This window comes from Anolis sagrei, chromosome X (assembly GCF_037176765.1).
Source record: "Anolis sagrei isolate rAnoSag1 chromosome X, rAnoSag1.mat, whole genome shotgun sequence".
In the NCBI taxonomy this organism is placed as follows: Eukaryota; Metazoa; Chordata; class Lepidosauria; order Squamata; family Dactyloidae; genus Anolis; species Anolis sagrei.
In genome coordinates, this window is record NC_090034.1 from 107,440,857 (window position 1) to 107,465,363 (window position 24,507).

The 24,507-nt window shown below is 46.3% G+C and overlaps 1 protein-coding gene across 3 annotated transcripts in view; it reads right to left on the reverse strand.

Annotated features, from left to right (window-relative positions):
• Window positions 1-24,507, reverse strand: part of LOC137095010 (nectin-2-like) — a 152,287-nt gene that overhangs the window by 36,412 nt on the left and 91,368 nt on the right. For 2 of the 3 annotated variants that reach the window (XR_010908755.1, XM_067461152.1), the window contains exons 4-5: window positions 21,638-21,755; window positions 19,965-20,113 (exon numbers count right to left, since the gene is read on the reverse strand). Coding sequence is in view for 2 of the 3 variants with exons in the window: in XM_067461152.1 (XP_067317253.1) it covers window positions 19,965-20,113; window positions 21,638-21,755 (267 nt within the window). In the remaining variant the exon portion in view is untranslated. Of the gene's footprint in view, window positions 1-16,390; window positions 17,542-19,964; window positions 20,114-21,637; window positions 21,756-24,507 lie in introns of those variants that run through there. The other variant, XM_067461153.1, reaches the window with a different exon arrangement.

Genomic DNA, 24,507 nt, shown 5'->3' on the forward strand with positions numbered 1-24,507 from the left:
GCACTCTTGGATGCAAGTAAAGCAATCCTTAAACTGCATTATTTCTTGCTTTATGTCCCCTTGTGCAGAGAAAAAGCGGGGTATAGATAAATAAATATAATAAATGTAAACAACAACAACAACAAATTTGCAGTATACTTAGATTTGTTTTGTACTGCCTTTTTATATAGGAACTTGCGGTGCATCTACGTTGTGGAATGAATGCGGTTTGATACCACTTGCTCCGTGCTGTGGGATCCTGGGAATTGTAGTTTCACAAAGTGCTAGTACTTCACCAAACCACAATTCCCCAGGACACCACATCACTGAGCCATGGCCGTTAGCAATGGGACCAAACTGCATTAACTGTGCAGTGCAGACACACCCTTGTGCATTGAGTTCTCTGGTGCGCCTGTAAACTACAAATCCCAAGGTTCCGCACAAGGAAGTTAGACTGTCACACTCCAATATTGTGCAAATGTGGACGGAGGGGATCTTTGGAGTCAAGGGAAAGGAGTGCCAAAGTCATAAGACGATGATTCACGGGGTGCAAACACTCTCCTCTTACAAGAAATCAGCCCTCCGTTGGGAAGGGATATTATTGGTCCAGGGAGCAGGGTATAATTAGCTTTATTTAGTCTCTGACGCTGGTGAGCTTTCAGATGACACTGGGCATTTGGCACAAAACAGTGAACTTGGTTCAAGTATAGGTTGCTTGCTTATTATTATTATTATTATTATCATCATCATCATTTGCAGATGGGAACAAACATTGGCATTTTGTTCGGACCCCATTGTGTCATCTGCAGGTGTATCTACACTGTGGAACGAATGCAGTTTGGCACCACTTTAACTGAGCTGTAGCTCAAAGATACAGAATCCTGGGAGTTGTAGTTTGAAGTGAGCCCTAGCTCAGAGAGAGAGAATCCTGGGAGTTGTAGTTTGCACTCTTGGGCAGAGAAGGCTCAAGGCTTTGCAAAACTGGGTGGTATTGTAGCGTCCACGTGTACATCCACACTGTGGAACGAATGCAGTTTGGCACCACTTGAACTGAGCCCTAGCTCAGAGATACAGAATCCTGGGAGTTGTAGTTTGCACTCTTGGGCAGAGAAGGCTCAAGGCTTTGCAAAACTGGGTGTTATTGTGGTGTCCACATGTACATCCACACTTTGGAACTAATGCAGTTTGGCACCACTTGAACTGAGCCATAGCTCAGAGATACAGAATCCTGGGAGTTGTAGTTTGCACTCTTGGGCAGAGAAGGTTCTAGCCTTTGGTATTGTGGCATCCACGGGTGTATCCGCACAGCGGAACGAATGCAGTTTGACACCACTTGAACTGCGCCCTAGCTCAGAGATACCGAATCCTGGGAGTTGTAGTTTGAAGTGAGCCCTAGCTCAGAGAGAGAGAATCCTGGGAGTTGTAGTTTGAAGTGAGCCCTAGCTCAGAGAGAGAGAGAATCCTGGGAGTTGTAGTTTGCACTCTTGGACAGAGAAGTCTCAAGGCTTTGCAAAACTGGGTGGTATTGTGGCATCCACGGGTGTATCCGCACTGTGGAACGAATGCAGTTTGGCACCACTTGAACTGCACCCTAGCTCAGAGATACAGAATCCTGGGAGTTGTAGTGTGCACTCTTGGGCAGAGAAGGCTCAAGCCTTTGGTATTGTGGCATCCACGGGTGTATCTGCACTGCCGAATGAATGCAGTTTGGCACCACTTGAACTGAACCCTAGCTCATAGAGAATCCTGGGAGTTGTAGTTTGCACTCTTAGGCGGAGAAAGCTCAAGGCTTTGCAAAACTGGGTGGTATAAGTGGTGCAACGGGAAATGACCGAGTTTACACATTGCATGGTATTGATATCGTGCAAAAAATAATTAATGCATAAGTTTTAAAAGGGGATTGCAATGTGGAGCAATTGGAAATTGGGAGGAAAATGTCACGAAAGGGGCAGAATTGTTATTTATTTTTGGGCAGGAATCTCTGGAGTCCATAGTTGTCTTAAGGTCTGTTTTTAGCAGGGATTTGAGCAAAAACAAAGGCTTGGTTTGTGGTTAAAGGGTGACTTATTCCCTGCGAGATCCTTCTTCAAACAAAGGCCCGTGTTGACATAAACTCAGGGTTATTTGGAGGTGTTGGCCGGCCAATGAAACGGGACATCCTGACGCCAAAGGTGTTTGAGAAGCCCAGATTGGTGGATGGAGAGGCTCACTGCACATGTTCAGGAACACTCCTCCTCTTCTGCTTTGGAAGGTTTGAAATCGGAGTCGACAGCCTGACATCCAGACCAGGAAAGATTCCGGAGCAGATAATTAAGGAGGCCGCCTGCAATCCCTCAGAAAGGAAGGCTGTGATTACTCAAAGTCAACATGGGTTTCTCAAAAGCAAGTCATGCCAGGCCCGTCTTATCTCTTTTCTCGTTAGGGTTGGAAGCTTGGTAGATGCAGGGAATGCTGTGGATGGAGGAGATCTGGATTTCCATCAAGTCCCCCATGACCACCTTGCAAGCAAACTAGTCCAGTGTGAGCTAGGCAAGGCTACTATGAGGTGGATCTGTCATTGGTTGAGTGACCAAACCCAACGGGTGCTTCTCCCCAATGGTTCCTCTTCTTCATCCTGGAAAGAAGTCACGAGCGGAGTGCCATCAAGAGGGTTGGGTCAGGATCGTTGTCAATGACTTGGATGAAGGTTTAGAGCAGTGTTTCTCAACCTGGAGGTTGGGACCCCCAAGGTGGAAGCAAGGGAGGTGTCAGAGGGGTCACCAAAGACCATCTGATGGTCATGGAGGTTCACATTTGTTCACCAGTGTTCACATTTGGGCATATGGAGTATTTGTGCCAAGTTGAGTGGAGTATTTGTGCCAAGTTTGGTCCAGATCAATCATTGTTTGAATCCACAGTGCTCTCTGGATGGAGGTGAACTACAACTCCCAAACTCAAGGTCAATGCTCACCAAACCCTTCCAGTATTTTCTCTTGGTCATGGGAGTTCTGCGTGCCAAGTTTGGTTCAATTCCTTCATTGGTGGAGTTCAGAATGCTCTTTGATTGTAGGTGAACTATGAATCCCAGCAACTAAAACTCCCAAATGCCAAGGTTTATTTTCCCCAAACTCCACCAGTGTTTACTTTTGGGCATATTTAGTATTCATGCCAAGTTTGGTCCAGATCCATCATTGTTTGAGTCTCTGGATGGAGGTGAACGACAATTCCAAAACTCAAGGTCAATCCTCACCAAGCCTTTCTAGTATTTTCTGCAGGTCATGGGAGTTCTGTGTGCCAAGTTTGGTTCAATTCCTTCATTCAAAATGCTCTTTGATTGTAAGCGAACTATAAATCCCAGCAACTACAACTCCTAAATCACAAAAATCAATCCCCCCCAGTCCCACCAGTATTCAAATTTGGGTGCATTGGGCTCTAATTTTTGGTTCAATTCCATCATTGGTGGAGTTCAGACTGCTCTTTGATTGTAAGCAAACTATTTTTTGGTTCAATTCCTTCATTGGTGGAGTTCAGAGTGCTCTTTGATTGTAGATGAACTATAAATCCCAGCAACTACAACTCCTAAATCACAAAAATCAATCCCCCCCCCCCCCAGCTCCACCAGTATTCAAATTTGGGTGTTTTGGGCTCTATTTTTGGTTCAATTCCTTCGTTGGTGGAGTTCAGAATGCTCTTTGATTGTAGATGAACTATAAATCCCAGCAACTACAACTCCTAAATCACAAAAATCAATCCCCCCCCCCCAGCCCCACCAGTATTCAAGTTTGGGTGTATTGGGCTCTAATTTTTGGTTCAATTCCATCATTGGTGGAGTTCAGAATGCTCTTTGATTGTAGGTGAACTATAAATCCCAGCAACTGCAACAATTTGGGTGTATTGGACTTTAATTTTCAGGCTGCATCAATACTAGTTTTCAGACTGCATCAATACCATTAATAGTGGGGGATAATGGGATTGGGAGTTGTGGACACACATTGCAAGAATAGGGACATTAGGGAGAAGTTTGGATGGATTGCTTTCACTCAAAGATGGATTTTTGAGGGTGCCTTCCATGCATTGGAAGGGACCCCCAAAGAGCATCTAGTCTGACCCTCTTGCCCATGAAGGGTTTGAAAGTGCCCACATTTCTAGAGAGACGAAAAGAGACAGAGCACAGGCGGCATTCAGCCTGGATAGCTGCTAAAAACACTGAGCTAATTGGGAGACACCCTAGCACCTCCTGTGTGGGGAATTCAGGGCTATAAATCAGCTTTTGCAACTTGCATGCTTTCTTGTCCCCAAAATAATATTCCGATTTATGGTCTTGTTTATTTTCCCGGCCGATGACCCCGGAAAGTGTCCTGGCTGACCCTCCTCTGACCTTCCGCCACAAAACCAGGCGCCTTTTTACGGCCATTTAAATCAAAACAGCTGCTCTAGTTTTTGGCAGCAGAAAAAAGGAGGAAAATCAGTTCGCAAGAGGGACTTCCAAGCCAGATATTCACGGCATCGAAGGCCCTTTCGGGATTTGGAGGAGATCAGAACCCAAAGACATCGGAGGCTGGACGTGTGCCAAACCCAAATTGCCTCTCTATGGGTCTTTCTTTGGGTTAGTCTAAAGAAATCCTTTGAACTAGGCTACATCTAAGTCAGGCATGGGCCAGGTGTTTTGGACTACAACTCCCACAATTCCTAACAGCCGGTAGGCTGTTAGGAATTGTGGGAGTTGTAGTCCAAAACACCTGGAGGGAGGGCCCAAGTTGGCCCATGCCTGACTTCGATGTCGCCTAATTTGACCCTACTTTTGCTGCCACAGCTCAGTGCTGGGAGTTGTAGTTTGCACGCTTGCAACGACCTTGCAAAACTACAACTCCCAATATCCCATAGCACTGAGCCATGGTGGTTAAAGTGGTGTCAAACTGGGCTCATTCACAATGTAAGATGCACCCTTTGGGAAACTACAACTCCCAAGATCCCATAGCACTGAGCCATGGTGGTTAAAGTGGTGTCAAACTGGGCTCATTCACAATGTAAGATGCACCCTTTGGGAAACTACAATTCCCAGGATCCCATAGCACTGAGCCATGGTGGTAAAAGTGGGGTCAAACTGTGCTCATTCACAATGTAAGATTCACCCTTTGGGAAACTACAACTCCCAGGATCCCACAGCACTGAGCCATGGTGGTTAAAGTGGTGTCAAACTGTGCTCATTCACAATGTAAGACGCACCCTTTGGGAAACTACAACTCCCAGGATCCCATAGCACTGAGCCATGGTGGTTAAAGTGGTGTCAAACTGTGCTCATTCACAATGTAAGATGCACCCTTTGGGAAACCACAAATCCCAGGATTCCTTTTTATTATACCAAGGCATGACTTCCAACATTTGCAAAACTACAATTCCCAGGATCCCATAGCAAGCCAGTTCAAGCGGGATCCTATCATGAATTCGACAATTGCAAAACTACAATTCCCAGGATTCCAAAGCAAGGCAGTTCAAGTGGGATCCCATCATGAATTTGACAATTGCAAAACTACAATTCCCAGGGTTCCAAAGCAAGGCAGTTCAAGTGGGATCTTATAGTGAATTTGACAATTGCAAAACTACAATTCCCAGGATTCCAAAGCAAGGCAGTTCAAGTGGGATCCTATTGTGAATTTGACAATTGCAAAACTACAATTCCCAGGATTCCAAAGCAAAGAAGTTCAAGTGGGATCCTATCATGACTTCGACAATTGCAAAACTTCAACTCCCAGGATTCCAAAGCAAGGCAGTTCAAGTGGGATCCTATTGTGAATTTGACAATTGCAAAACTACAATTCCCAGGATTTCAAAGCAAGGCAGTTCAAATGGGATCTTATCGTGACTTCGACATATGCAAAACTACAATTCCCAGGATTCCAAAGCAAGGCAGTTCAAATGGGATCTTATCGTGAATTTGACAACTGCAAAACTACAATTCCCAGGATTTCAAAGCAAGGCAGTTCAAGTGGGATCCCATCGTGAATTTGACAATTGCAAAACTACAATTCCCAGGATTCCAAAGCAAAGAAGTTCAAGTGGGATCCTATCATGACTTCGACAATTGCAAAACTTCAACTCCCAGGATTCCAAAGCAAGGCAGTTCAAGTGGGATCCTATTGTGAATTTGACAATTGCAAAACTACAATTCCCAGGATTCCAAAGCAAAGAAGTTCAAGTGGGATCCTATCATGACTTCAACAATTGCAAAACTACAACTCCCAGGATTCCAAAGCAAGGCAGTTCAAGTGGGATCCTATTGTGAATTTGACAATTGCAAAACTACAATTCCCAGGATTCCAAAGCAAGGCAGTTCAAGTGGGTTCCTATCATGGATTCTACAACTACAAAATGTACAATTTCCAGGATTCAAAAGCAAGGCACTTCGACAATTGCAAAACTTCGACAGTTGCAAAACTATAATTCCCAGGATTCCCTAGCAAGACAAGTCAAGTGGGACCCTATCAGGAATTCGACAGTTGCATAACTACAACTCCTAGGATCCCATAGCACTGAGCCATGGTGGTTAAAGTGGGATCAAACTGATCATTTACTATGAAAGATGCACCCTTTGGTAAACTACAAATTCCAGGATACCATCTTATTATACTAAGGCAGTTCAAGTGGGATTCTATCGTGACTTCGACAATTGCAAAACTACAATTCCCAGGGTTCCAAAGCAAGGCAGTTCAAGAGCAATCCTATTGTGAATTTGATAATTGCAAAACTACAATTCCCAGGATTCCCTAGCAAGACAAGTCAAGTGGGATCCCATCGTGAATTCGACAATTGCAAAACTACAATTCCCAGGATTCCAGAGCAAGGCAATTCAAGTGGGATCCAATCATGAATTCGACAATAGTAAAACTACAAATCCCAGGATCCCATAGCATTGCGCCATGAGAGTTAAAGCAGGGTCAACCCACATCAATTCTACCATGCAGATGCACCCTTTTGAAAGGTCATTTCAGGTTGTATGCTTTTGTCGGACTACAACCCCCAGAATTCCCAAACCAGCCTTAAGTTAGAAGAGGATGTTTTGAGTGTCTTTTCATTCTCTCTCCTTTTTAGGGCTGCAAAAAAATACAGATTATTTCACCAGCTCTGCATCCCAAAAAACAACAATAATTCCAAGTATGTCAGCCTCCCGAGGCGAAAAAAGGAGCGGAGCCAATTTGTTAAAGGAAAACACAACGCAGGGAAAACCGCTTGCGTTTGCAAAAACCCAAAAGTGCCTAACGAGTCCCTTTTAAAGGATGGAACCCGAAGGCAAAAGACATCCAAGTTCAATCTTCTCCATCCCATCCTCTTAAGGAAGGCTTCCTCTACTTTACTTTCCAAACTCCCGTGACCAGACCTTGGCATTTGGGAGCTGTAGTTGCTGGGATTCATAGTTCACCTACAATCAAAGAGCATTCTGAACTCCACCAATGATGGAATTGAACCAAACTTGGCACACAGAACTCCCATGACCAAGAGAAAATACTGGAAGGGTTTGGTGAGCATTGACCTTGAGTTTGGGAGTTGTAGTTCACCTACATCTGGGTTTGGTGAGCATTGACCTTGCATTTTGGAGTTGTAGTTCACCTACATCCAGAGACTCAAACAATGATGGATCTGGACCAAACATGGCATGAATATTCAATATGCCCAAAAGTAAACACTGGTGGAGTTTGGGGAAAAGAGACATTGGCATTTGGGAGTTGTAGTTGCTGGGGTTCATAGTTCACCTATGAATGGGAATTCTGAGCTCCACCATCAATGGAATTGAACCAAATTTGGCATGCAGAACTCCCATGACCAAGAGAAAATACTGGAAAGGTTTGATGGGCATTGACCTTTAGTTTTGGAGTTGTAGTTCCAAAACAATGATGGATCTGGACCAAACATGGCATGAATACTCAATATGCCAAAAAGTAAACATTGGTGGAGTTTGGGGAAAAGAGACATTGGCATTTGGGAGTTGTAGTTGCTGGGATTCATAGTTCACCTACAATCAAAGAGCATTTCGAACTCCACCAACGAAGGAATTGAACCAATCTTGGCACATAGGACTCCCATGACCAGCAGAAAATACTGGAAGGGTTTGGTGAGCATTGATCTTGAGTTTGGGAGTTGTAGTTCACCTACATCCAGAGACTCAAACAATGATCTGGACCAAACTCTACACGAATACTCAATATGCCCACTGATGGAATTTGGGAAAAATAGACCTTGACATTTGGGAGTTGTAGTTGCTGGGATTCATAGTTCACCTATGAATGAGAATTCTGAGCTCCACCATCGATGGAATTGAACCAAACTTGGCACACTGAACTCCCATGACAAAGAGAAAATATTGGAGACTCAAACAACTGTGAGAGTTGTAGTCCAAACACCTGGAGGGAGGGCCCAAGTTTGCCCATGCCTGACTTAGATGTAGCCTAGTTTAACCCCACTTTTGCTGCCACAACTGGACCAAATTTGGCATGAATACTTAATATGTCCAAATGTAAACAGTGATAGAATTTGGGGAAAATGGACCTTGACATTTGGGGGTTGTGGTTGCTGGGATTCATAGTTCACCTACAATCTAAGAGCATTCTGAACCCCACCAATGATAGAATTGGATGCGCTTTTGAGATGCGCATCCTGTCGCGACACGGTCAGTTTCAGAAGCAAACCAGAGGTTAAACCAATCCACGACTATACTGTATAACACACACAGCTATAATATTATAATATAATCTTTCTATTTATCTGTCTCATCCCCTGTTTGGGTATCAGCCAGCACGTCAACAACTTAAATCAAGAAATAGTTTTCTAAGATCTACAGAGACACTTGTTGGAACTCCCCAGCAAGCAAGAGTCCAAAAGTGGCAGGCTCAAACCCAGAACCTGATACTAAAGGAGAGACTCCCCCCTTGGTCACACAGAGGACTGGGCGACTTGGAAGGCGCTGAACAGACTGCACTCTGGCACCATGAGATGCAGAGCCAACCTTCAGAAATGGGGCCACAAAGTGGAATCTGTGATATGCGAGTGTGGAGAGGAGCAAACCACTGACCACCTGCTGCAATGCAACCTGAGCCCTGCCACATGATGCACAAGGGAGGACCTCCTTGCGGCAACACCAGAGGCACTCCAAGTGGCCAGAGACTGGTCAAAGGACATCTAATCAACTACCAAGCTTGCAAACTTTGTGTTTTGTTTGTTTGTGTTGTTAAAAATGCAATACAACTGTTTGGATTGCTCCTGACATGATAAATAAAATAAATAGTCTATCTTTCTATCTATCTTCTATAAACATATTAAGTGAAAATATGTATGTATGTGGCTTGAGTACCCACTTACCCCAGTGTTTCCCAACCTTTGGGCCTCCAGGTGTTTTGGACTTTAACTCCCAGAGTTCCTGACAGCTGGTAAGCTGGCTGGGATTTCTGGAAGTTGAAGTCCAAAACACCGGGAGGCCGAAAGATTGGGAAACACTGACTTGCACAGTTCTATCATTTGTGGGGTTCAGAATGCTCTTTGATTGTAGGTGAACTATACATCCCAGGAACTACAACTCCCAAATGGTCAGGTTCTAATTTCCCCAAATTCCACCAATGTTCACATTTCAGAATATTGATTAATCGTGCCAAGTTTGGTCCAGTTCCATCATTGTTTGAGTCCACAGCGCTCTCTGGATGTAGATGAACTACAACTCCCAAACTCAAGGTCATTGCCCACCAAACCCTTCCAGTATTTTGTTGGTCATGGGAATTTTGTGTGCCAAGTTTGGTTCAATTCCCTTGTTGGTGGAGTTCAGAATGCTCTTTGATTGTAGGTGAACTACACATCCCAGCAACTACAACTCCCAAATGTCAAGGTCTATTTCCCCCAAACTTCACCAGTGTTCACATTTGGGCATATCGAGTATTCATGCCAAGTTTGGCCCAGATCCATCATTGTTTGAGTCCACATTGCTCTCTGGCAAGCATCCTCAGAGGTAGTGAGGATGCTTCTACCTCTGAGGATGCTTGCCACAGATGCAGACGAAATGTCAGGAGAGAGTGCCTCTAGAACATGGCCATATAGCCTGAAAAAACCTGCAACAACCCAGTGATTCCGGCCATGAAAGCCTTCGACAATACATTCTCTCCTGACGTTTCTCTTGCGTCTGTAGCAAGCATCCTCAGAGGATGATTGCCACAAAAGCAGGCAAAACATCAGGAGAGAATGCTTCTAGAACATGGCCATACAGCCCAAAAAACCTACAACAACCCATTGGGGGTCACCACAACATGAGGAACTGGATTTAAGGGGCTGTGGCATTCGGAAGGGTGAGAACCACTGCCATACACCTTAGAATACTTCTATATCCTTGTATCCTCTCTGTACGAAAACCAGTTTGCAAACCACTTAATAAACATTGCGGCGCTAAAATCTGCAATCCAAATCAGAAAAGCACAATGTGATGTGGCGGCAAAAAAGGCCAATGGGATTTTGGCCTGTATCAATAGGAGCCTAATGTCTAGATCTAGGGAAGTAATGCTCCCCATGCTCTATTCCGCTTTGGTTAGACCACATTACCTGGAATATTGTGTCCAATTCTGGGCACCACAATTCAAGAGAGATATTGACTCTAAGCTGGAATGTGTCCAGAGGAGGGCGACTCAAATGATCAAGGGTCTGGAGAACAAGCCCTATGAGGAGCGGCTTAAGGAGCTGGGCATGTTTAGCCTGAAGAAGAGAAGGCTGGGAGGAGACATGATAGCCATGTATAAATATGTGAGAGGAAGCCACAGGGAGGAGGAGGAGGGAGCAAGCTTCCTTTCTGCTTCCCTGGAGACTAGGACGCAAGGGAACAATGGCTTCAAACTACAAGAGAGGAGATTCCATCTGAACATGAGGAAGAACTTCCTGACTGTGAGAGCCGTTCAACGGTGGAACTCTCTGCCCCGGAGTGTGGTGGAGGCTCCTCCTTTGGAAGCTTTTAAACAGAGGCTGGATGGCCATCTGTCAGGGTGATTTGAATGCCATATTCCTGCTTCTTGGCAGAATGGGGTTGGACTGGATGATGGCCCAGGAGGTCTCTTCCAACTCTTGGATTCTAGGATTCTATGATTAGAAAGAACTTCCTGACTGTGAGAGCCGTTCAGCAGTGGAACTCTTTGCCCCGGGGTGTGGTGGAGGCTCCTTCTTTGGAAGCTTTTAAGCAGAGGCTGGATGGCCACCTGTCAGGGGTGCTTTGAATGCAATATTCCTGCTTCTTGGCAGAATGGGGTTGGACTGGATGGCCCAGGAGGTCTCTCCCAACTCTTTGATTCTATGATGTTTCACCTGCATCTGTAGCAAGCATCCACAGAGATTCCCCCCTCCTATGTGGGGTCCCGCAAGGTGCAATTCTTTCTCCTCTTCTCTTTAACATCTACGTTAGACCCCTTGCTAGTTTGGCTCGGAGTTTCGGCCTGGACTGCTACCAATATGCGGACGACACCCAACTCCTTCTGCGTTTGGAGCCTGGAGCAACATCAGTCCCAGACAATTTCAACTTATGTCTGGAAGCTCTGTCAAACTGGCTGCGTGCTAGCAGACTGAAGGTGAACCCGGCAAAGACTTGAGATTCTCTGGTATAGCCGCTTGATTGGTCTGACCCATTTGCTACCCATTTTCGATGGTGCTGCCCTATCTCCTTCGCCTACCGTTAAGAGCTTGGGTGTCGTTTTGGATTCGCAGCTGACAATGGAAGCTCAGGTGGCTGCTGCCAGCAAACAGGCCTTTTTCCATCTTCGACAAGCGAGGCAACTGGCACCCTCCCTATCTGACGAGGCTCTGGCAATGGTCACCCATGCCACAGTCACGTCTAGGCTGGACTATTGCAATGCCCTGTATGCCTACGACCCGAAAGCTTCGTATTGTTCAGAATGCGGCAGCCAGGTTACTCACAAGAACGCCCATGAAATGCCATAGAACACCAGTGTGGCAACATTTGCATTGGCTTCCAACTGAGTCCCGTGGCCTGTCTAAGATGCTAGTTCTGACCTTTAAAACTCTTTACGGCCAGGGTCCATCGTACCTTAGGGACCGCCTCTCCTTCTCCCATCATCGGAGGTCGCAACGACCAGCCCAATGCGACTTACTCCATAGACCGGGTCCTAGAGAAGTGCGCTTGGAAAGGACCAGGCGCAGGTGGGCTTTTTCTATTTCTGCCCCTGCCTTATTGTGGAATTCCTTGCCGCCCTACATGAGAGCCATGCGTGACTTAGGACCTTTTACTCTCGCACTTAAGACCTGACTTTTCACTAGAGCATTCAATCCCTGTTAATTTTAATTTTTGTATGTATGTATTTTATCTTTTACAATTTAGCTGTAAATCGCCTGGAGCATTCTCGGATGGAGGGCGATTAATAAGTTATTAAATGATGATGATGATGATGACTGCCACAAATGCAGGCAAAACGTTAGGAGAGAATGCTTCTTGAACATGGCCATACAGCCCGAAAAACCTACAACAACCCATTGGGGGTCACCACAACATGAGGAACTGGATTAAGGGGTTGCGGCATTCGGAAGGGTGGGAACCACTGCCATACACCTTAGAATACTTTTATATCCTCTTACCCTTTCTGTACGAAAACCAGTTTGCAAACCACTTAATAAACATCGCGGCGCTAAAATCTGCAATCCAAATCAGGAAACGTGCCCAATTTGCCAGCGATATTTGGGTACATCGTTCCACTTTGCAATTTCGCCCCCGAAGGGAAGCGAGAATATGTTCCCTCTTTGCTTCCATTGCAAAACGGTTCTGTAAAATTAAAAAAGGAGGCCTGCGACAGACAGACAAGTGGATCAGAATTAATTAAAATCAATCCTGCTGGTGTTTTTCCAAGACTGGGAGGGAGACCGGGCAGTGTTGATTATCTTTTGCTGCTCCGAACGTGCAAAGGGAGGCTGGTTTTCTGCCTTTGATGAACTCTAAACACAACCATGTTCTGCTGCATGAGGATTTTGGGACATATTCTCCAGCCTTTCCCCCCCAAAACAACCCAAATGCGGTCCCAAAACTCGAGCACTTTGGGGCATTTCGTTTGTAATTCATTCCCATCCCCAGCCAGATGTTTTAAATATTCATGCGGCGAGCATTTCGCTGTCGCGGCGGATCCGAATCCCCTCCGTCTTGTAACATTATTTGGCACGATATCCAAAATCCCAGTCCCCGAATCGTCTTCTCTTTTTGGGGAGCAAAACGGAGACAAGCCAAACACAGCGTTTTGAGACAGCGTTTTAATGACACACAAAAGGAAGGAAATAAAAATTGAAGAGCCCACCAGGGACAATGAAACCAAACCCAACCCCCCCGTAGACGACAAAACACCCCCCCCCCTACGAAAATAACTCTCGAGTCCTTCTTTTCTGTTGTTTGTACAAGGTCAGGGATATTTACAAGCCATGATTGGGGATTGTGGGGGGCAAAACCCGCTGGTCCCTTTAAGGCACAGCTTTGGGGAGGGAGAAGTCTTGTGTGGATGCAAAAATGGAGAGATTTGGAGGGGTCCGAGGGGGGAAAGCGAAGAAGGAAAAGCACCAACCGAATCCAAGCTTAACGTTTTGTGTGCGGGTTCGGTCTTTCTAAAACCGAAAGCAAAATATAACTTTGTGGAGGAGCCAATACCAAATGGGCCCTGTTGTTTTTGGATTGCAAATGCTAGCCATTCCAATGGTAAACTTGCAACATGGTGGAAAATAGGAAGCAGTGTTCCTTGGTGCAAAATAGGATACATTGTTCCTTGGAGGAATTTAGGAAGTTTGCTCCTTGATACAAAATAGGATATATTGCCCCGTGATGGGAAATAGGAAGCAATGCTCCGTGGCGCAAAATAAGTACCTTGTTCCTTGATGGGAAATAGGAAGCAATGCTCCTTGGAGGAAAAACGGGTTACACCTTAATGGGAAATAGGATACATTGCTCCTTGATGGGAAATAGGAAGCATTGCTCTGTGGTGCAAAATAGGCACCTTGCTTCTTGATGGGAAATAGGAAGCATTGCTCCTTGGTGCAAAATAAGCACCTTGCTCCTTGATGGGAAATAGGAAGCAGTGCTCCTTGGTGCAAAATAGGCACCTTGCTCCTTAATGGGAAATAGGAAGCATTGCTTCTGGATGCAAAATAGGAAGCACTGCTCCTTGGTGCAAAATAAGAAGCATTGCTCCTTGGAAAAGAAGGATTACACCTTGATGCAGAAAAGGAAGCCATGCTTTTTGGTGCAAAATAGGATGCATTGTTCCTCAATGGAAAAAAGGAAGCATTGCTTCTTGGTGGAAAAAAAGGAAGGATTGCTCCTTGGTGGGAAAGAGGAAATCTGGCTCTTTGATGCAAATGGGAAGCATTGCTTCTTGATGGGAAATAGGAAGCATTGCTCCTTGGAGGAACATAGGAAATTGCTCCTTGGTGCAAAATAGGAAGCATTGCTCCTTGAAGGGAAATAGGAAGCTCTCCCTGATTGTAAATAGGAAGCAGTGCCCTCTGATGCAAAATAGGAAGCAGTGCTCCTTGGTGCAAAATAAGCACCTTGCTCCTTGATGGGAAATAGGAAGCAGTGCTTCTTGGTGCAAAATGGGATACATTGTTCCTTGGAGGAACTTAGGAAGATTTGTTCCTTGATACAAAATAGGATACATTGCCCTGTGATACAAAGTAGGAAGCATTGCTCCTTGATAGGAAATAGGAAGCCTGGCTCTTTGATGCAAAATAGGAAGCATTGCTCCTGGAAGCTTTGATCCTTGGAGGAAAAGAGGAAGCACTGCTTGTTGATGCAGAATAGGAAGCAATGCTCCTTGGTGCAAAATAGGCAGCCTTGCTCCTTGAAGGGAAATAGGAAGCTCTCCCTGATTGTAAATAGGAAGCAGTGCCCTCTGATGCAAAATAGGAAGCAGTGCTCCTTGGTGCAAAATAAGCACCTTGCTCCTTGATGGGAAATAGGGAGCAGTGCTTCTTGGTGCAAAATGGGATACATTGTTCCTTGGAGGAACTTAGGAAGCATTGTTCCTTGATACAAAATAGGATACATTGCCCTGTGATACAAAGTAGGAAGCATTGCTCCTTGATAGGAAATAGGAAGCCTGGCTCTTTGATGCAAAATAGGAAGCATTGCTCCTGGAAGCTTTGATCCTTGGAGGAAAAGAGGAAGCACTGCTTGTTGATGCAGAATACGAAGCAATGCTCCTTGGTGCCAAATAGGCAGCCTTGCTCCTTGATGGGAAATCGGAAGCATTGCTTCTGGATGCTAAATAGGAAGCATTGCTCCTTGGTGGAAAAAAGGAAGCCTGGCTCTTTGATGCAAGATAGGAAGCATTGCTCCTGGAAGCTTTGATCCTTGGAGGAAAAGAGGAAGCATTGCTTGTTGATGCAGAATAGGAAGCAATGCTCCTTGGTGCCAAAAAGGCAGCCTTGCTCCTTGGTGGGAAATCGGAAGCATTGCTTCTGGATGCAAAATAGGAAGCATTGCTCCTTGGAGGAAAAAAAGGATTACACCTTGATGGGAAATAGGATACATTGCTCCTTGAAGGAACATAGGAAGCATCGCTCCTTGGTGCAAAATAGGATGTATTGCTCCTTGATGGAAAAAGGAAGCATTGCTCCTTGGTGGAAAAAAGGAAGCATTGCTCCTTGGTGGGAAAGAGGAAGTCTGGCTCTTTGATGCAAAATAGGAAGCATTGCTCCTTGATGGGAAAGAGGATACATTGCTCCTTGGAGGTCTGACAACCTCTGAGGATGCTTGCCATAGATGCAGGCAAAACATCAGGAGAGAATGCCTCTAGAACATGGCCATAGAGCCCCAAAAATCCTACAACAACCCAAAAGCAGTGCTCCTTGGTGCAAAATAGGAAGCAGTGCTCCTTGAGGGGAAATGGGAAGCCTGGCTCTCTGATGCAGAAGAGGATGCATTGCTCCTTGATGGGAAAAAGGAAGAATTGTTTCCTGGTGCAAAATAGGAAGCATTCCTTCTAGATGGGAATAGGAAGCATTGCTCCTTGGTGGGAATAGGAAGCATTGCTCCTTGGTGCAAAAGAGGATGCATTGCTCCTTGGTGCAAAAGAGGAAGGATTCTTCCTTGATGGGAATAGCAAGCATTGCTCCTTGATGGGAATAGGAAGCATTCCTCTTTGATGGGAACAGGAAGGATTGCTCCTTGGTGCAAAAGAGGAAAGCCTTACTCCTTAGTGGGTAATACGAAACCCGGGTGCAAATGGCCGAAGCAACCTTGGTTTGGGAAGAAAAGAAAGGCCAGCATCTCCAATGGGAGCCCAGTTGGTTCCTCCCAGCACCAGGCTGGGGAGATATAGCACCGGAATCAAAGCACCGACGCCAAAAGGGAGAGATGTAACCGGCATCGGAACCTGGAGTTCTACACGAAAGCAAGGCTGCACTGGTTCCTTTTATTCCACCCCCCCCCCCCCAACAAGGCTGCCCCGAAGCCCAGTTATACAGTCCTCTTAACATTGAAGAACAACCACCGCACGCACACGCACACACACATACACACACACATTTAAATCTTGTTAAGGCAGCAGCACAGACAAAACTTCTCGGAAGTCCAGGGAAGTCTTCAGTTCTTTAAAAACCAACATGAAAACCCCCAAATTCTCGGAGAGGGGGTCCCTCTTTCCAAGGGATGAGTGGTTGTTGCCTTTGGAAAGGTTCCCCAAACAGATTCCGAGCCCCAAAAAGGAGCCCATAAATTACGGAAGAAAGTTAAAATCTGTCTGTGAAAAACACCAAAACCAAACTCCCCTGTTTTCCCCGAATGGTTTCTTGGAGAGGAGGACCCCTCTTCCCAAGGGATTGTTCTCTCGCAGCGCTCGACTTTGGAATAGTCCCCCAAAACAGCTCCTGGCCCCCCAAAAAGGAGTCCATTACATTATGGAAGAGGATCTCTGAAACAAACCAAACTTCCCTGTTTGCCCCGAATGGTTTCTGGGAGAGGAGGTCCCTCTCGCCAAAGGATTGATTGTTCTCGGGCAGCTCTTGCTTTTGGAAAGGTTCCCCTCCAAACGGCCCCAAACTCCGCTCGCAAGAGTCATTTTGGAGAGGGAGAAAAAGTCCTTTTCCTTTCTTTCCGGGCTCAAACGTAGACTGCCGTCTTTGAGATGATGGAGCCGTCGTGCTGGGACTCCATGTCGTCGTATTCGTAGCCGTGAAGGGCTGGACCCAGCCGCAGCATTGGCCCCAGCTGGTCCTCGTCCTCGAAGCGGTGGTGATGGTGGCCGGCGTAGCCGTACGGAGGCGGCCGCTGCTCCTCGCGCTCGTCCTCGTCCTCGTAGTCGTCCTCCTCGTCCTCGTCTCGCCTTCTCCCCGGTGCGGCTTTGAGCGGCCGGTCGAGCTCGGCGAAGTCCCTGGCGGGCGGAGGGGCCGTCCCGTTGCCGAAGACGCGGGTCTTGGGGTCGTAGGAGCCCTTGCCGCCCCGCTGCTCCCGTTGCCGCCGGCGCCGGCGGAGGAGGAAGACGGTGAGGATGGCCCCCAGGATGGCCACGGCCAGGAGGCCCCCCACGATGGACCCCGCCAAGGCTCCAGCGCCGCCGCTCTGCCTCCTCGCCGGCCGGTCTGAGTAAAGAAAGCAAGACGGAAGGAGGGTCACTCGGAGGATAAGGGCAGCACCGGGGAAGGGGCAGAGCGGCAGGCGGAGCCGGGGCGGGGCACACCTCGCGTAAGGAAGGAAGGAAGGAAGGGGGGGGGGTCTCCGTCATGGAGGAGACCCTGTTCGGGAAGGGTCCCAAAGGCCTTCCTTGCAGAGGTCTGCTTCTCGGCACCCAAAGGGCTTTAACGGGCCTGGCTCTCCTCCCAGGATGCAAAGGCCCACTACTCCAGGTGGAAAGCAAACGGTAAACATTGCATCGTTGTTTCGAGGCACATTGGGGTGAAAAGCACACAGGCAACAGAAACTGGAAACGCTACACTTTGGTGACAGGTAACCCACCTTGAGCCACAAGCAGAGGCAGGTAAGACATACCATTATTATTATTATTATTATTATTATTATTATTATTATTATTATTATTGTTAAGACAAGTCCACAGCAAACAAGATCACTCTGCTGGCTGTTGTATTGATCACACATCGGACACTTCCCAAGTGTCTATTATTATTGTTGTTATTATTGTTGTTGTTGTTGTTATTATTATTATTAGGTCCCCTCCCCCCAATGCACACTATTATCAACCGGGACAGCACGGGCAATTAAAGCAAAGACAGAAAAATGGCACCAATAACTCCACAAATGCCTCCCATACAAATCCTAATATTTCCACCCTCAAGAAGAGGTATTTTGTCAGATACGGATAAATGAAACCCAGGATTGCTGTGACGTTTTCAGGCTGTACGGCCATGTTCCAGTAGTGAAAGTCCCTTTGGTTGCGAGAAAATATGGGATAGTATGCGTGTCTCTGCAGCGTAAAAGGAAGACTGGAGAGAGGTTGTAGAGAGGATAGTATCTGTGTCTCCACTAGCTGAGCCTGGGAGTTTTGGTTACAGTTACATTTTTAGGCTTGAGGTGTGCATGTGTTTGCAGAGAGAGAGAGAGAGAGTTTAGTGTTCTTGCTTCATGAGCTGCTGGAAGGAGATCTTCCAGGAGCTGCTGGAAGTAGATCTGGAAGGAGCTAGCTGAGCCTGGGAGTTTTGGCTACAGTTACACTTTTAGGCTTCAGCTGTGCATGTGCTTGCAGAGAGAGAGAAAGAGACAGTTTAGTGTTCTTGCGTCATGTGTGGAAGGAGATCTTTCCACATAGACACCTAATGACCATTTTGAATCTTTCTAAAGTCAATGCAACTGTTCTCATGATTGTTTACATACTGCTCTACATTACCAAGAGTAAACTTCTTGGTAATAGCTAGCTGAGCCTGGGAGTTTTGGCTACAGTTACATTTTTAGGCTTGAGGTGTGCATGTGTTTGCAGAGAGAGAGAGAGTGAAAGAGAGAGTGAGTTTAGTGTTCTTGCTTCATGAGCTGCTGGAAGTAGATCTTCCAGGAGCTGCTGGAAGGAGATATGGAAGGAGCTAGCTGAGCCTGGGAGTTTTGACTACAGTTACACTTTTAGGCTTCAGCTGTGCATGTGCTTGCAGAGAGAGAGAGAAAGAGACAGTTTAGTGTTCTTGCGTCATGTGTGGAAGGAGATCTTTCCACACAGACACCTAAAGACCATTTTGAATCTTTCTTAAAGGACACTGTGTGGGTAAAAGCAACTGTTCTCATGACTGTTTACACACTGCTCTGCATTACCAAGAGCAAACTTCTTGGTAATAGCTAGCTGGGCCTGGGAGTTTTGGCAACAGTCACAGAGTAAACTTCTTGTTCTTTAATGATCATTTGTGTGGTGTATATTCTTTCTCTGGCAAGACACTATGTGGATTACGTGAGATGTTCATTATGCTACAGAAAACACTGTAGATGTGCTTTCCTGGTCTGTAGTTTTCCCAATCTCCGTGTGTCTTGGAACAGTTTCTCCTCGTAGAGACGTTCAATGTGTTGGATGTTCAAAATTGACTGGTATGTGGCCTTACAGCCCGAAAAACTCACAGCAACCTAGTGATTCCAGTCATGAAAACCTTTGACAACACACGAAACCAGGGATAGTTGCAAACCCAAGTGCAACGAAGGATAACACGTGGGAAGAGCTCAGAATGGGACTCAAGATGGCTTGTGAGCTCATATGCGTTTTGAAATGTCTATATTTGCAATCATTTGCAAATCTGGCCCAGAGCCTGGAAAAGTTCCTCCTAGAATCAGTGCTTCTCTGCTGCGGAACGAACGCAGTTTGGCCCCACTTGAACTGTGATGGAGTCCTGGGAGATGTAATTTGACAAGGTCTCGAGCCTTCTCTGCCCAAGAGGGATGGCACCTCCCCAAACTACACCTCCGAGGATTCTAAAGTGGCGTCAACGTGCATTCGTTTTGGGAACCGGACCTTCCAAAAAAAAGGGGGAAATCTTTGCAAACTTTGTGCCGCTTTACCCAAAAGTTTGGCGCTTACCTCTCACGAAGATGACCTGCTCGGTGGCCACTTGCCCCACGCGGTTGGTGGCCTGGCAGATGAAGGTCGTGTTGACGGAGGCGTCCACGTTTTGCACCAGGAGGTTCCCGCCTTGCACCGTCACCGTCTTCGGAAGTGGCCCGCTGGACCTGGAAAGGGGCAACCAAAGCGGAGGCGCCGTGAAGACCCAAAACAGGAACCCAACTAAGCACAACGCAAGGTTATGGAGCCCTGAGAGTTGTAGTTTCCCAAGAACCTGATTGTTCTTCTGCCAAAGAGTGCCAACTAAGCGCAACTCAAGGTTATGGAGCCCTGAGAGTTGTAGTTTCCCAAAGACCTGGTTGTTCTTCTGCCAAAGAGTGCCAACTAAGCACACCTCAAGGTTATGGAGCCCTGAGAGCTGTAGTTTCCCAAAGACCCGATTGTTCTTCTGCCAAAGAGTGCCAACTAAGCACACTTCAAGGTTATGGAGCCCTGAGAGCTGTAGTTTCCCAAAGACCCGATTGTTCTTCTGCCAAAGGGTGCCAACTAAGCACAACTCAAGGTTATGGAGCCCTGAGAGTTGTAGTTTCCCAATATCTGATGGTTCTTCTGCCAAAGAGTGCCAACTAAGCACAACTCAAGGTTACGGAGCCCCGAGAGTTGTAGTTTCGCAAAGACCTGATTGTTCTTCTGCCAAAGAGTACCAACTAAGCACAACTCAAGGTTATGGAGCCCTGAGAGTTGTAGCTTCCCAAAGACCTGATTGTTCTTCTGCCAAAGAGTTCCAACTAAGCAGAGCTCAAGGTTATGGAGCCCTGAGAGTTGTAGTTTCCCAAAGACCTGATTGTTCTTCTGCCAAAGAGTGCCAACTAAGCACACCTCAAGGTTATGGAGCCCTGAGAGCTGTAGTTTCGCAAAGACCTGATTGTTCTTCTGCCAAAGAGTGCCAACTAAGCACAACTCAAGGTTATGGAGCCCTGAGTGTTGTAGCTTCCCAAAGACCTGATTGTTCTTCTGCCAAAGAGTGCCAACTAAGCACAACTCAAGGTTATGGAGCCCTGAGAGGTGTAGTTTCCCAAGGGCCTAGTTGTTCTTTTGCCAAAGAGTGCCAACTAAGCAGAACTCAAGGTTATGGAGCCCTGAGAGTTGTAGTTTCCCAAAGACCGGATTGTTCTTCTGCCAAAGAGTGCCAACTAAGCACAGGTCAAGGTTATAGAGCCCTGAGAGTTGTAGCTTCCCAAAGACCTGATCGTTCTTCTGCCAAAGAGTGCCAACTAAGCACAGCTCAAAGTTATGGAGCCCTGAGAGTTGTAGCTTCCCAAAGACCCGATTGTTCTTCTGCCAAAGAGTGCCAACTAAGCACAACTTTCCTCTCTGGCCCCGTTCTTTCCTCGCTTTGCCCGCAGCCAGTCAATTAAGGAGGATGTTTTGTTCTTTGCAACCGGCAGAACCAGTTTGGTCTCATTCCGTGCTGAAAAGGGATCTGGATACAGAAAGAGCCATTCAACGCCCAGCTCAAGTCCTCTTGCACGACTGGCAACCCTATGAATTTCACAGGATGACTACAAAATTGCAGGTTTTGCCATTTCCTCCCTCTGGGATTCCTTGGTGGTCTCCCATCCAAGTGCCAACCAAGGCAGACCCTGCTTAGCTTTCAAAGACAACATGTTTATGTGACACCTGATACTCACGTGCTCCAGATGAACTCGGTGGGCATGGGGTTGCCATCGGCACGGCAGGTCAGCATGGCCTCGTTGCGACTCAGGTACCAGTTGTCGTCATAACCCACAATGGACACCTCGGGGGGATCTATGGGGAAAAACCACAAGAATATATCAATCCATCCACTCTATTGCTAATCCCCCCTTCCCCTGAATGATAGGATCTTAAGAGTTGGGAAGGACCACAAAGGACATCTAGTTCAACCCCTTGACCTACGAGGAGTTCACCTTTGGAGAAATGCCCATCCAATCTCTGCTTGAAGGCCTCCAAAGAAGCAGCGCCTACCACCATTTGAAGTGGTCCATAATCCAATTTCAAAGGTTTCTTACAGTCAAGATGTTCTTCCTAGTATGTAGATGGAATCTATATTCTTGCAATTTGAACTGGATTGGGTTCCAGTTTCCAGAGAGGCTAAAAAACAGCAGGTTCCATCTTCTCCTTGATGTCCCTCAAGATACATCAAGATCTCTTCTTACAATTCAAAATATGTCAAGATCTCTAGATGTCCTCGATGTTTCCCCAAGGCACATCAAGATCTCTAGATCTCTTCTTGATGTTCCTAAAGATGCAGCAAGATCTCTAGATCTCTTCTCTTTGGTGCCCATCTTGATGTCAGAGAGAGATCTTAATGTATCTTGAGTGGCATCAAAAAGGTGAGATCTAGAGATTGATGTTTCTTTAGGAACATCAAGAAATGAGACATTGATGTGTCTTGAGGGACATCAAGGAGAAAAGACCAAGACACATCAAGGTCTCTTTTCTTGATGTTCCTAAAGAAAAGTCGATCTCTAGATCTCGCCTTTTTGATACAACTCAAGATACATCAAGATCTCCAGATCTCTTCTCTTTGACATCCTTCAAGATACATCAGGTTCTAGATACATCAGGATCTTTTTTCCTTCACACCTCTCAAAATACATCAAGATGTCGAGATCAGTTCTGTTTGATGCCCTTCAAAATATATCTTGATTGCTTCTCCTAGACGTCCTTCAAGATACATCAAGACTCTAGACCTATAGATCTCTTCTCTACTCCTTGATGTCCCTCAAGATAAATCAAGATCTCAACATATGTTCTCTTTGATGCCCTCAAGATCACAAGACCTCTTCTCCTTAATGTCCTTTAAGACACATCAAGCTCTAGATCAGTGGTTCTCAACCTGTGGGTCCCGGGTGTTTTGACCGACAACTCCCAAAATCACAGCCAGTTTACCAGCTCTTAGGATTTATGTGAGTTGAAAGCCAAAACATCTGGGGACCCACAGGTTGAAAACCACTGCTCTAGATCTTTTCTCCTTAATTTTTTTTTGTCGTGTCAGGAGCAACTTGAGAAACCAAGTCGCTTCTGGTATGAGAAAATTGGCCGTCTGCAAGGACGTTGCCCAAGGGACGCCCGGATGATTTTGATGTTTTATCATCCTTGTGGGAGGCTTCTCTCATGTCCCTGCATGAGGAGCTGGAGCTGATAGAGGGAGCTCATCTGCCTCTCCCCAGATTCGAACCTGCGACCTGTCGGTCTTCAGTCCTGCCGGCACAGGGGTTTAACCCGCTGCACCACCGGGGGCTCCTTCTCCTCAATGTTTCCCCACAACACATCAAGATCTCCTCCTTCATGATACTCAAGATACATCAAGACCTTGACATTCTCCAAGACACATCAAGTTCTAGATCTCTTCTTTTTGATGCATCCCAAGGCACATCAAGATCCCTTCTCCTTGATGCTCCACAAGAAAAATCAAGATCTCAACTTCTGTTCTCTTTGATGCCCTTCAAGATCACAAGATCTTCTCTCCTTGTCATTCTCCAAGAGACATCAAATTCTAGATCTCTTCTCTTTGATGTCCCCCAAGGTACATCAAGATCTCGTCACTTGATGCCTTTCAAGATACATCAAGATCTCTGGGTCTCTTCTCCATGATATTTTCCCGTCAAACCTCTCCACCATTTCTGAGACCTCTCCACCCCACCCCACCAAAAGGCGAACCCCAAGGGCCACTCACACAGGATGGAGAGGGTGACGGGGAGGGCCTCAGGTTGGGACATCAAAATACATCAAGATCTTGAGATCAGTTCTCTTTGATGGCCTTCAAGATATATCTTGACTGCTTCTCCTTGACATCCTTCAAGGTACTTCAAGATCTATAGATTTCTTCAGTGCCCCTCAAGCTCACAAGATCTCTTCTCCTTAATGTCCTTCAAGACACATCAAGCTCGAGTTCAGTGGTTCTTAACCTGTGGGTTCCCAGGTGTTTTGGCCGACAACTCCCAGAATCACAGCCTGTTTACCAGCTGTTAGGCCAAAACATCTTGGGACCCACAGGTTGAGAACCACTGCTCTAGATCTTTTCTCCTCATTTTTTTTTGTCGTGTCAGGAGCAACTTGAGAAACCAAGTCACTTCTGGTATGAGAAAATTGGCTGTCTGCAAGGACGTTGCCCAGGGGACACCCGGATGATTTTGATGTTTTATCATCCTTGTGGGAGGCTTCCCTTATGTCCCCGCATGAGGAGCTGGAGCTGATAGAGGGAGCTCATCCACCTCTCCCTGGATTCGAACCTGCCACCTGTTGGTCCAGTCCTGCCGGCACAGGGCTTTAACCCACTGCGCCACCGGGGGCTCCTTCTCCTCAATGTTTCCCCACAATACATCAAGATCTCCTCCTTGATGTCACTCAAGATACATCAATACCTTGACATCCTCCAAGACACATCAAGTTCTAGATCTCTTCTCTTTGATGCATCCCAAGGCACATCAAGATCCCTTCTCCTTGATGCCGCACAAGAAAAATCAAGATCTCAACTTCTGTTCTCTTTGATGCCCTTCAAAATCACAAGATCTTT